General features: G+C 41.1%; 1 protein-coding gene across 3 annotated transcripts in view; it reads right to left on the bottom strand.

The window, feature by feature from the left end:
• APOO (apolipoprotein O) overlaps positions 1-7,055 on the bottom strand; it is a 28,897-nt gene extending 21,842 nt beyond the window's left edge. The window contains exons 1-3 of one of the 3 annotated variants that reach the window (XM_071430383.1): positions 6,978-7,055; positions 3,015-3,122; positions 632-751 (exon numbers count right to left, since the gene is read on the bottom strand). In XM_071430383.1, coding sequence (XP_071286484.1) covers positions 632-751; positions 3,015-3,122; positions 6,978-6,986 — 237 coding nt within the window. In that variant the 5' untranslated portion in view covers positions 6,987-7,055. Of the gene's footprint in view, positions 1-631; positions 752-3,014; positions 3,123-4,893; positions 4,918-6,109; positions 6,950-6,977 lie in introns of those variants that run through there. The other 2 variants (XM_071430382.1, XM_071430384.1) reach the window with 2 other exon arrangements.
• Positions 7,056-15,613: the final 8,558 nt, after the last annotated feature.

Genomic DNA, 15,613 nt, shown 5'->3' with positions numbered 1-15,613 from the left:
GTTTTGGGGCAAAGTCTGGGAATTAGGTTTACCAGTACTTAGTGGCCTGGGATTTTCTCTCTTCCAGAGAGCTGCATTCCTTCCCTCAACATTCCAGTTCAGCAAACACTGATTTATTTTTTGCTAAGTTGTGTTTTGTCACAGTTGCAGCGAGGGCAACTTGCTTTCGCTGCTCCAAAACATACTGCTTGATAATTTAAGGCCTCCTTGAGCATGAAAACTGCAAATACCACTCTCCTATCTTCCTCAGCCACAGAACCAGTGCCAAATCCACACATCCCTAGATATATTTAAGTCTAAAGTTCACTTCAGAAAACAATTCTATGCTTTAGTTAATTTTAAGTCTTTTGGAAGGAGAACCCCTAAACCCAGGGTTTAGTTCAGCAAATTAGTATAAATCTCACACAGCTGGTTCTGTGTGAGAAGGGGGAAAGCATTATGACCTGAACTGTGGAAAATTTTATGCAATGCAGAAAACTTTCAGTGATGCCACATTTTTGAAAAATGCTGTTACAGCTATCAGCTTTTACTTTGCTGCTACCTGTTAATTCCAAGTCAGAAAAAACAAACCACAATCCCAGCTGGAACTTTACCCCTGAAGCATCAGCAGCTGCAATACAAACCATTGTACCTGACACCAGGCTGTATATGGCTCCATAACATGCCGCAAACGGGAAACCCCCTCTTCCAATTCTGTTTTGGGATTCTCCACATATTTAGTCTCACGAGCTGGGGAGGAGTACAGTGACAGCTGTGAATATTAGCAAACAAGATGTTAAAAACAAAGGTGTAATTGTGTAAGTAGGTCTTCAGGGCATGAACAGTCTAAGCAGAGAACACCTAACACTGTGCTTACTACATAAACAATGCATAATAAAAATTCACACAGCTCTGAGACAACCATTATGAGCAAAGTTTAATTATACAGCACATAATTATGATGAAGATGACTTCTAACTGCTATACAATTCATTCATAGCTGCTATATGATCCAAGTCACAAGTTATAAATTAATATTAAACTAGTTTAATATGAACACACAACATACTTGTGAAAAATGTTTCCCACCTTAATCAGCACTTCTGGTTCCCAGTGAACATACTGAATGTACTAGAAATGACAATCAATCATTTTCTATATATGCACAAGGCATCATTAAAGAGCCTAAGCAGCTTCTAACAAAGGTAACATCCAATCCACATGTGCCTGTTTGTTACTGAGCAGGAAAAGGGTCCAACATCCCAACCTTTGGTCATTAACCACATCAGCAACCGACAGCATTAATGGCACCCTGGCACTGAGCAAAGAGGAACTGTCATGAGCAATGGGCACCTTCACATAATAAAGGCTAAATCACCTTGTTTAGGGTTTAGAATCACCACAACATGTATTACAATTATCTAATCATGTTTGAAACTGTATTCCATTAAAAAAACCCTGAGTTTGTACTGCTGAACAGCAAAGCTCAGAACAAAACAAAACCTATTAAAATCTCTAGCAGTTTATACACTACACAGATGTTCAGTATAAAGAGCTTATATTTTACACCATATTTATACTCCATTTAGTAGTTTATTATAATCTGATGATTACAAGCATTAAAATGTAGCTAGCTCTCTTTTCAAGATCAGCTATGTCATAATTAAAAAAGCTGCTAACCCTAACATAATACAAAATTACAACAAATTTATCCAATAATTTGGTAACTTGTGCAGCTGGATTTCCTGTAATATTTCAAAAGATGAGGATTTTCAGTCTCACTTCCCTAGGAAACCAGGTCATCCCTGGCAATCACAGTCACAAGCTGAACTTTGATCCTGTTGGACAACCTAACAGCAATGCCTGGCACGAGGACAGAAGTCTCAGAGATAAGGAAATTCCCATATATTTTATGAAACTAGACAGCTGACACAGTAGAGATCCAAACTAAGAGCCTGTGAATGGCAAGAAAGGCAGCCAGAAGTCCATGGCTTGCACATTCTGCTGAGCTGGAGCTGATGGCAAGCCCATTACTCAGCTGACATGAGCTCCAGGCTGCTGCCTCAGGGCTGACTCAGGCCAGCAGAGGCTGGGCCCAGGCTGAGGCTCTCATGAGTGGGCACTGCAACTGCAGCTCCTCTCACTGCACAAGGGAACTGCCAGCCACAACACCTGAGTGTGCACAACACCAGTCTGGTTTAGTTCCAGTGCTTATGGTACAACACTCAGGGTTGGGTTGAAGTAGTCAAAACTTTTAAACAGCTAAATGCTCTCATGCCTATAAAGCTGGATTTAGTTATGAACTACTTATTTTGATTTTTTTAGTGTTGGAGACTTTTAAAAGCCTGTGTAACAATGCTGCTGAGTCTAGAGTTTGACAGGGTATTTTAAGGCTTGACTTAAAACCAAGACATTTGTAACATCTTAAAGAAATGAAAACATAACAGGTATTACCACTACTTATTGTATTTGTTATTGCTTAGGTCTGAATAATGTGAAGAAAGGAAAACTGATAAAATTCTGCAGGCTACTATGATGGATTCCAAATACTGCCAGACAAGAATTTTGATAATAAAAAAAGACAACATTTTTAGAAAGAAAACATTCTGATTCACTGTTTTAGTGGAGAACATAAATGAATTTTTATTAGAATTTACCAACACTACTAACAGTAATAAGTAAGTGGTATTATCTGGATAAAAAAGAAAGAAAATATTCCTGTGGACTTGAAATATAACCATAAGTAAATCTACAAACATGAAAATGTAATTTCTGAATGAAGAATAACAGACTTTAATGTAGGAAAAATATTTTACACATAAACAAGCCTGGCCCTATCAAGTGAAGAACATCAAATGCCATGCCCAGGTCAAAGCAAAACTGTACAGACATCTCTGTTGAGGAAAACTGAGAAGCAAATTTGAAGGCACGAATACAAAAGGTGACAAGATGTACCTAAATGCTTTCACACATCAAAACACAATGTTTCCAGAATTCTTTAGATAGGAGAGCACTAAGACTCTAACCACACTTACCTCCTCAATTTTCAGTAACTCCTTTTTGGAAGTCTTCTCTGAGGAAGCAGCATAAACCTGGACAGAGAGCAAGCTGAGGCTGACAGGGGCGGCCCCCAGCCGGATTACCTGGAAACGTTACCGAGGACAAGAACATCATTATGTGCAAACAAAACTGCAACGTGGCTGAACACATCCAGGCAGACAATGTTCATGTCCCTCTACATGGTAAAAAGGGATCTCAACAGATGCTTGGAAATTAGGAGAAAGGAGGGTCAGCAGTACACAATCCAATGCTCTCAGGCACTGATACGGTAACACCTAAATCACTCAGGTGGTAATTGGAAAAGCCTAAGGCTAAAGGAGGCAGTAGAAATAAATGCTAATCTCATCAGTTTTCATCTCACAAAAAAGATCTCATTTTTTCTAGATTAAAGTAATTATTGTATTAATTTTCTTAGTTTAAATAGCAAGATTATATTTATATTTTAAACAACTTTGTGTATGCCCATAATACCTCCATTTTTCCATAGTTAGTACCAAGAAGTTCAGTGTTTTACTTCTACTTAATATCTGCACATAGATTTAGGAAAACAATGAGACCTACAGCTATAAATACCAGAACAAGATCAATACTTTCTAAGAATTTTAGGAGTGTCTCCTACTTTCTGTAAGAAACATGATTTACTTGACTGTTTTTTGAATACTTAAAATCAATCCAATCACACAATACAACCACCATGAGTAAGGTGGATGGATATAGTTCTTCCAATATTCAGGACCTATGCTAAACTGAATTTCTTAATGGGAAAGTCTGCTTTAACTTAAAAAAACCCAGAAGAAATAAAAATCTTAGCTGCAGAGTAAATCAAGATGCCCAGAGAGCATCTTCCAGCAAATGTACATCTTTTTTGACAGCAAAGTACAACTCCAGAAACGTCAGTTGAAATGGGAAAGCTTTCAGTGTCTCCTACTCCTGTTACTGCACAGTTACAGTAGCCTGTGTTTTGCTGGATCAGGTTACAGCTCGAGTGGATCTAACACCAAACTGGAGGCGTCTGGCTCCTCTCCAGCACTGCTTCCCAGAAGCGCTGCTGCTCACCTTGCCCTAGCTTTGGTGGCCGGAGGCTCCCACCGTGAGGCAATTCACCTCGCCAATTTGGCAAAAGATTAATCCTGCAAGAGAAGGGAGAGCTTTGTGCAGGTCAGCAAATGGAGCCCTTCCATGAAACAGCCTGACAAGCACCACAGGAGCTGTGGGGACAGGGGCTGAGAAAGGAGAAGGCAGCAAGGCCTCTTCCCTTCCACAAATAGCAGGGTCTGTGGCTTTGACCTAGCTGCTTGTGACACCGAAGCCATGGTCAAACCAGCCCTCCTCCATGCTGTGATGGTGGTAACTGGCCCAGCCACGGCACAATTGCTCTTTCTGGCTGTTGCAGAACTGTTAGAAAATAGCTTTAAAATTATCCACACCACATCAGCTTATTGTAGGCAGTCAAGCATTTGCAGCTTAAATTTCTTCCGTTGCCTTGCAGGTGGAATATCCATTAAATGTAACCAATAGACTCCTCAAACGAAAAATTGGACTATACAGTTGTCAAACTTCCTGAAAATGCTGGTTTGGGTGTAGAGAAACAGCACACAAGAACTAGGTCACAGGACTGCTCTTCTGGAAGACATAAGGGATCTGATGGGTCTAAAGGTATGGAAAAACTTGCTTAAAATGGAAGTTTCTCCTTGTCTGAATTTATGGACTCGTTACTAAATCACTATAAATGAAACACCACAATGACTGGATCAGCTGTTTCACAGCCAAGGAACAAGGATAATCTTTGATAGTGTTTGCTTAAACACTTTTCACATACTTCCATTAGCCAGGACAAAAACAAATGCTACTAACCATTAATAGCTGTAGAGTTTATTTCCTCAATCTTTCCTTTTTTCACTGCAAGACTGTTCTGTCACTGAAAAGGCAAAAATCTAAATGCATTTTCTTTCAGAAATATGTTTTCAAACAGTGTAAATGGTGCTAAGTGTCACCAGTAGAAACAGTAAAACCAAAGGTTTTAGATATTTGAGATTTTTATATAAAGACACAAACAGCAGAGCACAAGGCTGGAAGCACCTGGGTTTCACAAAACAGTATCAGTGATCACAAAATACTCAGACTGAAATGTTAACTGTTTGTATTATCAAGATAATGAAGTGCAGACATTTTCCATTGGTTTTAATTTTTAACAAAATGAAACTAACCTCTGAAAGTGCAAGTTGAATCTCTTCTTAAATGTGCTGTTCAAGTCATACTGCAATGGTCTCCTACATCAGCTGCCTTATGGGACAGACAGAACTGCTGCTGAAATACTGCATATTTGCATACACAGAAGGATTTGGGAGTATGAAAGATCAACTGCTGTACTTTTTGTTTCCAAAACTCCCTTTAGGATCTCATTTTTGAATTCCATACTAATCACATATTACTAAATCAATTGCTTTAGTAAAACATTTGGACTGACTGAGCTGTGCCTTCAGCCTGCCAGTCTCACAGCCACTCAGTATCAGAAAAGCAGAGCCAACATTCTTCTCCATTGGCAATGCTCTGCAGTTATTTTAAGCAAAAAAGATACATTTACTCCTCTCTAGCTAAGAATTCAACTTTATCTTTAGACACCAGATAGGAAAAGCTTGAGCATACTTTTGAGAAGGCAGATACTGGTCCTAAGGTATGAAAACACTTCATTTTTCTCATCTTTTCAATTCTCCCTCCTACTTGTCCCCACGAACTATAAAAACGTATAACCAAAACCCAAATTCTTGAACACTGCTGTCCCTGAAGCACAAATATCCTGGACAAAAAGCCACCTTCCCTTTGACTCTTGGAGGCATAACATCAGGTTGGCCTGAAGCACCTAAATCCTCACTGGCTGTATAAAAGTATTAATATACTAATATACATAGTGCCTAAATGCACAGGCCCACAGATAAACCTTCTAATGACAATTATGGAATTCTCAATGATTCCGAGCACAGAATTCCAACATTAAAGCACAAAAAGAACACGGAATTTGTGACATGAGCAGAGCAAGCAAGGGCTCAGCACATCAGTACCACAGACTCACAGAATTGTCAGGGGTGGAAGGGACCTCTGGAGATCTCCCAGTGCAACCCCCCTGCCAAGGCAGGGTCACCTGGAGCAGGTGACACAGGAACATGTCCAGGTGGGTGGGCTTTGGACGCCTCCAGAGACACTCCACGACCTGGGGAGCTGTTCCAGTGCTCTGCCACCCTCAACGTAAAGAAGTTCTTCCTCATGTTGAACTTCTTGTGTTTCAATTATATATTAGTATTTAGTATACTCAGTATATTGGTATCTAGAGATATTATCAGCATTTCACTCGGAAAATGGTACCAAGGAAAACGAATACCAAGAATCGAGCATCACCAGGTTTTGGTGGTTTGTTTTGGGTTTTTTAAGCAAGCAGCCGTAACAGCGATCTGACTGGCACAGAGCTCGCTTTTAGCCTGATCTCGGGATCTGAGGCTGCTCTGATCAGAGGCAAAGACCTCTGAGACAGCGAGAGCCGGACCGTGCTTTCCGCAGGTCCCACAGACAACCTTCACGCACTAAAAGGGAGACTTTTCAAGATCGAATTGACACTTTGAAGCGACAACTGCCCGAACCCAAACACTGCAGTACCACAGCTCCCCGCCGCTGGAAGCAATTTCAAAATAAGAAGCCACTGCAAAGAAGGTGCAGGCACCGATCCGCACTCTGCGGCAGCGCCGCTGCAGCCCAGAAGCAATTCTAACTCAGGAATGTGCCTCTTTCCATGCAACACGGAGGGCACGCGGTTCCGAAGCGCTAAAAGGAGCGGTTAAGCAGCTGCAAGGAGCGCGGCCCCAGGAGCGTGCGGAGAGCACAGAGGCAGAGGGCGCGGGGGGCCCCGAGCGCCACGGGCCCGGCCCGGCGCGGGGACCCTTCCTCACCTTGAACATGGCGGCGCCGGGCGCGCGGCGACGGGGCGATGGCGTCACCGCGGCGTGACGTCACGCGGCGGCCCCGCCCCGCCCCGCTGCAGGCGTTGCCCGGGAAGCGGAGGGGTCCGAGCGCTCCCTCGGGAATGGCGCCTCAGGGCTCGTGTGGGACAAACGTGGTGCCGGAGGGCCGAAAGCGCTAACACACTAGCCCTCAGCCCCGCGGCATGGCTCCGTGTGTTACCCTGCAGCCTTTACAGAGAAGGTTCGGCCGCTCAGAGATCACAGGATCAGTCATAGGATCACGGAATGAGTTAGGTTGGAAAAGACCTCTGAGGGCGTCGAATCCAACCAGTTACCGAACACCACGGTGTCAGCTAGACCATGGCACTGAGTGCCACGTCCAGCCTTTCCTTAACCCCCCAGGGACGGTGACTCCACAGCAATCCATTCCCATGCCTACTCACCCTTTGTGTGAAGAAACTCTTCCTGATGTCCCACCCAACCCTTCCCTGGCACAGCTGTGTCCTCTCCTCCTGTCGCAGGCTGTCTGGCAGAAGAGACCGAGCCCCAGCCGGCCGCCCCCTCCTGCCCGGGAGCCGGAGAGGGCGATGGAGGCACCCGAGCCCCTCTCACACCCTGGACACGCGCAGCTCCCCCTCACAGCACTCCTGCCCCGGGCCCCCGCCAGCTCCACTGCTCCTCTGTCTCTGCCAGAGAAACGTGGATGGCTGCGCTGGTTCTGCTTGGGGTACAGTTAATTCTCTTCACAGCAGCTATGTACTGGATTAGTGCTGAACACAGGCTTGATAATACAGAGATGGTTTTGTTACTCGTGTGTTGAAGACAGAATATCCCTTTTGTCAGTTGGAGTTACCTGTCCCAGATGTGTCTCCTCCCATGCACTCCCTGCCCCTCACCAGCCTGGCCTTATGAAAAGCACAAAAAGCCTCGGCTCCATGCAAACCCTGCTCGGTAATAACAAAAACATCTCTGTATTATCAACCCTGTGTTCGGCACTAATCCAATACACAGCCCCATACCAGCCACTGTAAAGAGAATTAACTCTACCCCAGCCAAAAGCAGCACAATGGGGCTAGTGTATGGATAGCGTTCTGTGCCTTTCTATCTCATGTTAAAAAATAAATAAATAAAAATCAAGCACTCTTTTCCCAGTATTTTTACACTTTTCATCTCTGCATCCCCTGGGACATCTCCCAGCTCACTTGAGTGAGTTGGACAGGTGCAAGTTTTTAATGCTCACATCTGCAGCAAGGGAGGGTCTTGTGTACATCCCACAGTGACTGACTTGTAACTCAGTGGGAGATGAGTATCAGAAATGAGGAGTGCTAACTTTCTGTCAGAAAATGGACTTGGAACAGGCTGCCCAGGGAGGTGGTGGAGTCACCATCCCTGGAGATAGAAACATAGTTTCTTGAAAAAAAGCTAATATTGATTTTAGAATATGAATAGCACCATGTTAGTCCTAGAAAACGTTGTTAGAATTTTAATGCAAAAGGTGAATCACCTGAAGAATATGGTACCAAACACTTCATCAGGAACAGTACTGTGGAAAGACAGACAAGGTAGGCACCCTTGCACGATTTTCTTTGTGATGATAATTTTTGTTGTTCCTTCTTAAAATTTCTTTACTGCAGATTCTTTATAGACCTAACAGAAGCAGCTATAGCAGGAAGAAGTTTAACCACTGCATTGCAGAACTGGGCAATGCTCCTTATCAGGCAAATTAATGGGACAGCAGAAATACCAGGAACAAACGGTACACAGTGAGCTCCAGTACCCACAGACAATACTGGTATTTTATTATGGATTTGGTTATAGAGATTTTAGCATGGAAAAGTTAAACCTAAAAGGTACCTAAATGACCAATCAGCGAGGAACACTAATTGCCCTCTTTCTCCATTGCACCATGCTTTGCACAATCAGTTACATTTACAGAATATAAGCAGCCAGAGTGAGGCAAATGTATATGGAAACTGATTTTGCAGCATTTTGTGGAGGTTTTGTCAGGATGTGGAATGATGGTGTAGTTTGCAAAGCACTTGCATTTCTTGATGCATTTTAATAATAATTCTCAAGGAGTTTGAGAAAGAAAATGTTCAAAGTTCAAAATTACAGGTGATCCCACAAGAGGAGTGATAACATCAAGGTGAATAATGGCACCTGCCCTGGTTAGTTCTCAACCAAAGCTAAGTCTCATGCCATGGGTAGGATCAACTGTTCATCAATTTTTGCAGGGAGCAGACATAAGAATATTTCAAATACACTTTTTAAGTTTGGTACATGAACAGTAAAGAACATTTCAATTCTTTCTGGACATAAAATGGTGTAAATGTTACAAATATGTATTTTTGTCGTCAATTTATATGTAGTGGCTATACAGCAACTATTAATACAATTATGTAACACATTTAAATATCTGAAGAACAGATGGTTGTTTCAAAAAAAAATTTAATCCAAATAGTTTTATTAGCTCAGGCATCTTCAGTGCACTTTTTTCATTAATGTGGATATTAATTTTTAAAATTAGATTGATTAAAATAAATGGGATAACCTTTGTAGAGAACAATACAAATATGTTTGCTTTCATGTAGCAGTAGTCTTTTCTGAAACTGGAGGAGGTTGTCCCTGCCAAATTTCCTTGGGACAAGGATAAAATATGCCATAATGGATTATGCACAGTCCAAAACACTGTCATACAGGCTTAAAAAGGAGCTGAAGTTTCTGCTGCTGAGGCCACAGAATAAAGAGGTTTGGCATGACTGACTCCTGGCTATTTCTAATATAAGGACCTCTAGCAAATTTCAGTTTGATTTTGCATGCCAGTATTTTTAGAAAATTGGCTTTTCTAAATACTTGTGAAAGACACATTTCCCTCAGAAAACTGCAGCTCAGAGAAGCTTGAAAATGTCACCACAGTTCATAAACTATGTAATCACAGGCAGAAATACAATTTAAGAAACTTGATCTTAATCCAATGCCTTAGGCATTATGGTCTGAGCTTTCATAATGTTGTATTAGATTGCTTGTTTACAGTTTATTTTTTGGTCAGGAAAATAAGATCAGTCTTTTACTACTAATACACTTACAGTTCTTTGCCACACATGTATAACTGTAGGGAAAAAATTGATTTGTTGCACATTAATGTTAAAATATGAGTGTGTAACATCTGTCCATAAAATACCAATGAAGTTACCTACTCACACTGATTACTGGAAACCATTGTCATTCTGGAAGGCTGGTTTATTTTGATGTTCTCCTTCATGATAAATCTTCTTGTATATTAAAAACCAAACAACCAACCCCAACATCCCCCATTTTTTCCCATGCACCTTTTCACATTAAAACAATTTCTTTTAAAAAAATACCATGACTCATCACTACAGTTTTGCCAGCCTGTTCAGAATCGGGTTTTGATGTCTTTATAAAATAAACTGCTATTCCCCCTCTTAGAGCTTTCTGTTTGTGTTGTAAGTGGAAAGAATGTTGTTTGGCAGCTCTCTCTTCAAGGTCATTGAAAAGATGTAGTTAATAGGAAATACACAACCACAAGGGCTCCAGTAAATTCAGTTTCAGCTGTTAGGCAGCTTCACCCAATGCTGTGAGCCTGGCGCTGGAAATGCCCACACAAGGCATGGGGGGGGCCATGGCAGGCACACAGCTTTGCTGGGCGGCTCTGCAAAGCCATGATCAATTCCTCAGGTTCCTGTCACTTTTAGCACATATTTGTTAGGCAGCTAACTGAACTGGCTTTTATTGGGTGCATGATGACGCTTTTCACAATGCCTTTGTGAAGGGGGAGTAGTTTGCATATCCTTAAGAATACCCCTTCATCCTTTCTACTTCACTCACTTCCGAAATAAAAACAAAAACAAACCGAAATTGAACAGGCTTTTGTATTTAATGATACCATCTTATTTAGAGTGAAACTTACCCCGTGCTTTTTCTTTTCACAGCTAAGGTGGGTCGGTTTTCGACGTTTGTCAAAGGCACTTTATTGGAAGCTACAGGTCTGAATTCACACGTTCAGAAGGTAAATTGGCTGTTGAGAACAGATGCCATTGCAGAGCTATTTGTGCGTTCCCACTGACCTACCTTTAATTGCAGCAAAGGCTTTACTGCATTCACATCTGAGGTAAACCAGGACGAATTTCAGCACCTGTTTTCTCACCAGCTTTGTCACATTTTGACAGCATCCAAAATACACTCTGTGCTTTCCAAATAAAGATTCTATAAAATAAGACAAGAGGCAGGTAGAAGAGAGACATACATAATGCAAAAAACCCCAGTATAATCCAACTGCACCTATTTCACTTTTGATATATCATGGTTAAAACCCCAAACGTTCCTTCCCTAATTCAAATCCTTGGCTTCTTGCTGCAGCCACCAGGAGCTCTGGTTCCAAATTTTTCAGCTGCTCCTTCCAGCCACAATGAGTAATTCTTCTGTCATTCTGTTAACAGGTTGTTGATACCACCAACAGAGATGTGTGGATTGCCTAGTCAAGCACAGGTAACAGGCTACCAGTAGCAGTGAAAAGACAAACAGCTTTTTGATGCCCTTAAATACTCATAAGAACAAAATTCAGCTCCTTTCACAATTCAAGTGCACCTCAGATTTCAGTTGAACAGGATACATTCTGGAAATCAACTGAGGCTAGAAGATGAAAGGTCTTGCATCTGTTGCCAGTCTGTATATATTTTCTGCATGAATTTTTTTTACCTTAAAAAATTATTTTCACAGTAATCCCTAATTTCTTAGCAAGGTGATTTGAATAGCTTTACCTCATTTGCCTGTAAATGTACTGATTTACATATATTCATAAATATACATGCATAAATGTAGTACATTATTTACCTAAACAAGTTTCTAGGTCTACCACATAATTTTCAATTAAAGGTACCCATTCCTTCTGGAAGCAAAATGCCCTTTCTGGGACATAATCTGATTTCTGTGCAGAGCACTCCTTAGTCAGGAAGTCCTTCTGCAGTTCCTTGCTCTGTGGTACCAAAGCCTTTGTTCAGGCTGGGTTTGCACCTTTGCATTCCTTTGCCTCATATTTATAAAGACTCCATCATATCTGGTGGCTCCCACCATTGCTTCCTTTCTAGGAGCATTTGCCACAGGGGAGCAACACCAACCTTACACAAGCTTAGTGCTGAAGTGCATTTAGGAAACTCTAGGACAGGTGTCTCACAATCACTAATGAAAGCAGTCATTTCAGTGCTTTCCCCTAATGATCCCTTATCTGTTTAACACACATTGTCCACTATTTCTCCTCTTGTGACACCATTGATGCCTACCTCCCACTCCCTCTGGAGAAGGGCCATGGCTGGCATGACTGCAGCTCATGGTGCAGGAACCGAGGGGGCACAGGGCACTGGGCACAGCCTGACAGAGTCTTTACTTTAACTGCTTCTATCCAGCACAGCATTTGAAACTACTTCCTCAGACTCATAAATTACTACAATATGATGCTGGCACACCAAAAAACAATGCCTTAGCTTGCTTTGGCTCTTGTATAGATGAGAAAAATGTCACATTTCTCAAGTGTGATCAAATAGGTTCTCCCTCCTCTCTGCATGTAGCAATGCAGGGTACCACACAGGCCCAGAAACTGGGTGTTACAAATAGGAGCAACTTTGCTGAACATCAAGAGTGGTAATTTCATGAACTGAAAAGCCTGAGGGATCAATCCATTGTTACAGAAAATGGGAATATGAAACAGGTAAATTCTATGTCTGGTTCCAGGCATTATCTCTGGAGGATATTGGATTATTTCCATCTGCAGCAGATGCATAAATCATCAAAAGTTAAAGTACTGGAAAATTGCTAACCCATCCAGCCACTTTAATGTATTCTGCCCTGCTTTGAACAAGGCTGCAGATCTGAGAGCAGATCTCTCTGTGGCTTTCTACTCTGGTTTAACAAGTTTAGCAAAAAATACATTCTTGTAATTGATTTTTACCATGGGAAAAATAAAAATCCCTGCACAGCAAAGCTAGGACAAAACTAAAATTGAGAAACTGATCACTTTTTAAGGAGCATAAGTTCTGCAGAGTACAGTTGGTTATTATTTGGGTGTTAGCAATTTTGTACTGAGATTTCCTTGGCTAAGGTATTTAGTTTATTTAACTTACACAGAGGTCAATCTCACTCCCCTTGTTTTTAAAGAACAGCACTAAGCCAAAATCCACCTCCTTCAGAAAACAGCTAAAACACTTCCAAGAAGGCTGTTAATTGGATCAGTTCCCAACTTTAAGACCATGAAAAGTAATGCAACTAAAAGCTACAGTTCAGTTAATTATCATCACCTTTTTTTTCCTTCTGACTACATAATGCTTTGCAGTGCTTTGGATAATCTGTCAGGAGAATGATTAGGAAAAGTTATTATTTGACAGTAACTTCCTGATTGCAATTAAATGAACTCCAAATCCACAGGAGAAGAAATATATAGATTTTAAATAAAGCTTTTGCCCTCTGAAACATCTTCTTCTGAAACTTTGGTAACCATTTTGGATTTCATTATATTAAATTAAAATTCAGTTCTTGGTATCAAGTTGCCACCTGTGTTAGATGAATAACTCCTTGCAGAACTACCTGTAAGAGCCAGAGGAAGAAGTGAGAGCATGTGTGGCACAAGGCAAATCCTATGGAACATCCTCAGCTGACCAAGGACACTTAAGGAACTTGGACTATTCCTGGGAATGAATTTGCCAGGAGGGCTTTCTGAGAGGTGGAGAATGATAGCAGAGCAACTCCTTGCTTTGCAGGAGTGAAAATAAAGGTCATCCCTACACCAACACAGGGGAAGCACTAAAGGCATGCCTTCCATCGACACCAGAAGCACAATCCCATGCATTTTGTATGACTTGGGCAATCTGGGAAGGTAAACACAAGAGGAACCCACTGACCACGTTAGAATTCTTACCCTGAAATTACAGAACTCAAACACAGAGGAAGTACTTGGTTTCTGTTGGCATGATGTAATTCCTTTGACAAAGAAAGATGGTAAAGTCAGAAAGTCTCATCAATAGCACTCAAGTACTATTGATGTAAACAAATAGACCCATAGACAGACCCATACCATGCACAATTCACCACAGGAAAGAAAAGATTCTCACACAGAAAAAAACAAAAATGACATGGTGTAACTCCAACTTGTGAGATGAAACACATGACAAAGTCCAAACAATGTTTAGAACATGCCTGAAGACATAGGGAAAAGGCTGTGGGAAAGGAGGCTGCCACTTTAAGCCAAAGACAGACCTAGCTGTCTGGTAAAATTAAATTCTGCAATAAAAGGGTTAACCATTAAAGCCTTCTATCTCATTAGAAAACAGATATTTTATTCAGCATCACTTATTGAACAACATTTATTTGTAATACAGGAGAAATGCTACCAAGGGTGGCACCACCAGGACACATCTGAAGACATCAGATACACAGCAAAGAGTATTTTTTGAGTTCCTTTACATACCACATACCATCAATCTAGAATGTTTGGTGTCAGCTTATGATGTTAATGCTGGCATTCATTCCAGTGGGTAAATGACTGACCATTCACTGCAGGCTTAACCAGACATCATGATGAGGTTTATTTTCACCTGTAAACATTGCCCACAGCAGCTGTCAGCACAACTATAGAATTGAATATAGAAGTGGAAAGTGTTCGTGAAAACAAGAAATTGAAGCTGCCTTCACACATATTCCCTACCTTCTTCCTTGAATGAAGGTTTTGCACATGCCAAGAAAGTTGCCTTGGTCCAGGTGGTCCTTCAGTTAAAGGATGTCACTGAACCATCAGGAAGATTTGACAGGCTAGAGGTGGGTAAGGGATCACGTTTCCACAAGAGTATTATGGACTCAAAAGGTACAGAACTGATACAGAATCTGTGCAACACCCAAAACAACACTCTGCCTTTCTGTATTATAAAGGTAATGGATTAAAAAAAAGAAACAAATAAACAAACAAAAAAACCCAAACACAAAAAGCGGAACCCCAAAACCCCAACCCATAACAAAGGGGGAACACAGCTGTTGGAATTAAGATTTTCGTGTCAACAAGAATAATTTATAGCAAAGAATATAGAAAGCATTCACCAAATAAGCCCTTTGCCAAAATAACATTAATTTCATACCATACAAAACAAATGAACACAGATTACTAACTACTGTCAAAATTAAGGCCACATATTAAAAAAAAAAAACCAAAGTGAAAAATTTGGTATGAACCAGTCAAAATCTGACAGTTCCTAGTGAAATAATGGGAAGTTTGTTGGAGATGCCTGATGAACTACAGAGGTGCTAATAAGTCAGGCATTGTGACATCTTGGAAATAAGGTATTGCCAAAAATTCAACCTGGCTCACTGAGAAGGGAAATTAAAAAGGCAAATAAAACCAAATGTAAGTAATATCTACAGTGTGAAGAGATTATCATCTTCCACTGTGTCAGTCTAATGCATTTAGCCTCCCTTTGAACTCAAAATAGGTACATATTACAATTAAAAGTGGCCCTTCCTCCCTTTTATTCATCCACAGCATTCTCCCATTAAACAGTACACTGTGTAGGATGAAGAAAAGTTACTAAAAAAGGAGAGGAAGGAGGAGGGGGTGGGGAAAGTTA

This window comes from Agelaius tricolor, unplaced genomic scaffold (assembly GCF_023055355.1).
Source record: "Agelaius tricolor isolate 1412-34295 unplaced genomic scaffold, bAgeTri1.0.p SCAF_7, whole genome shotgun sequence".
Lineage (NCBI taxonomy): Eukaryota > Metazoa > Chordata > Aves > Passeriformes > Icteridae > Agelaius > Agelaius tricolor.
This window is presented reverse-complemented; position numbering and strand designations above follow the sequence as displayed.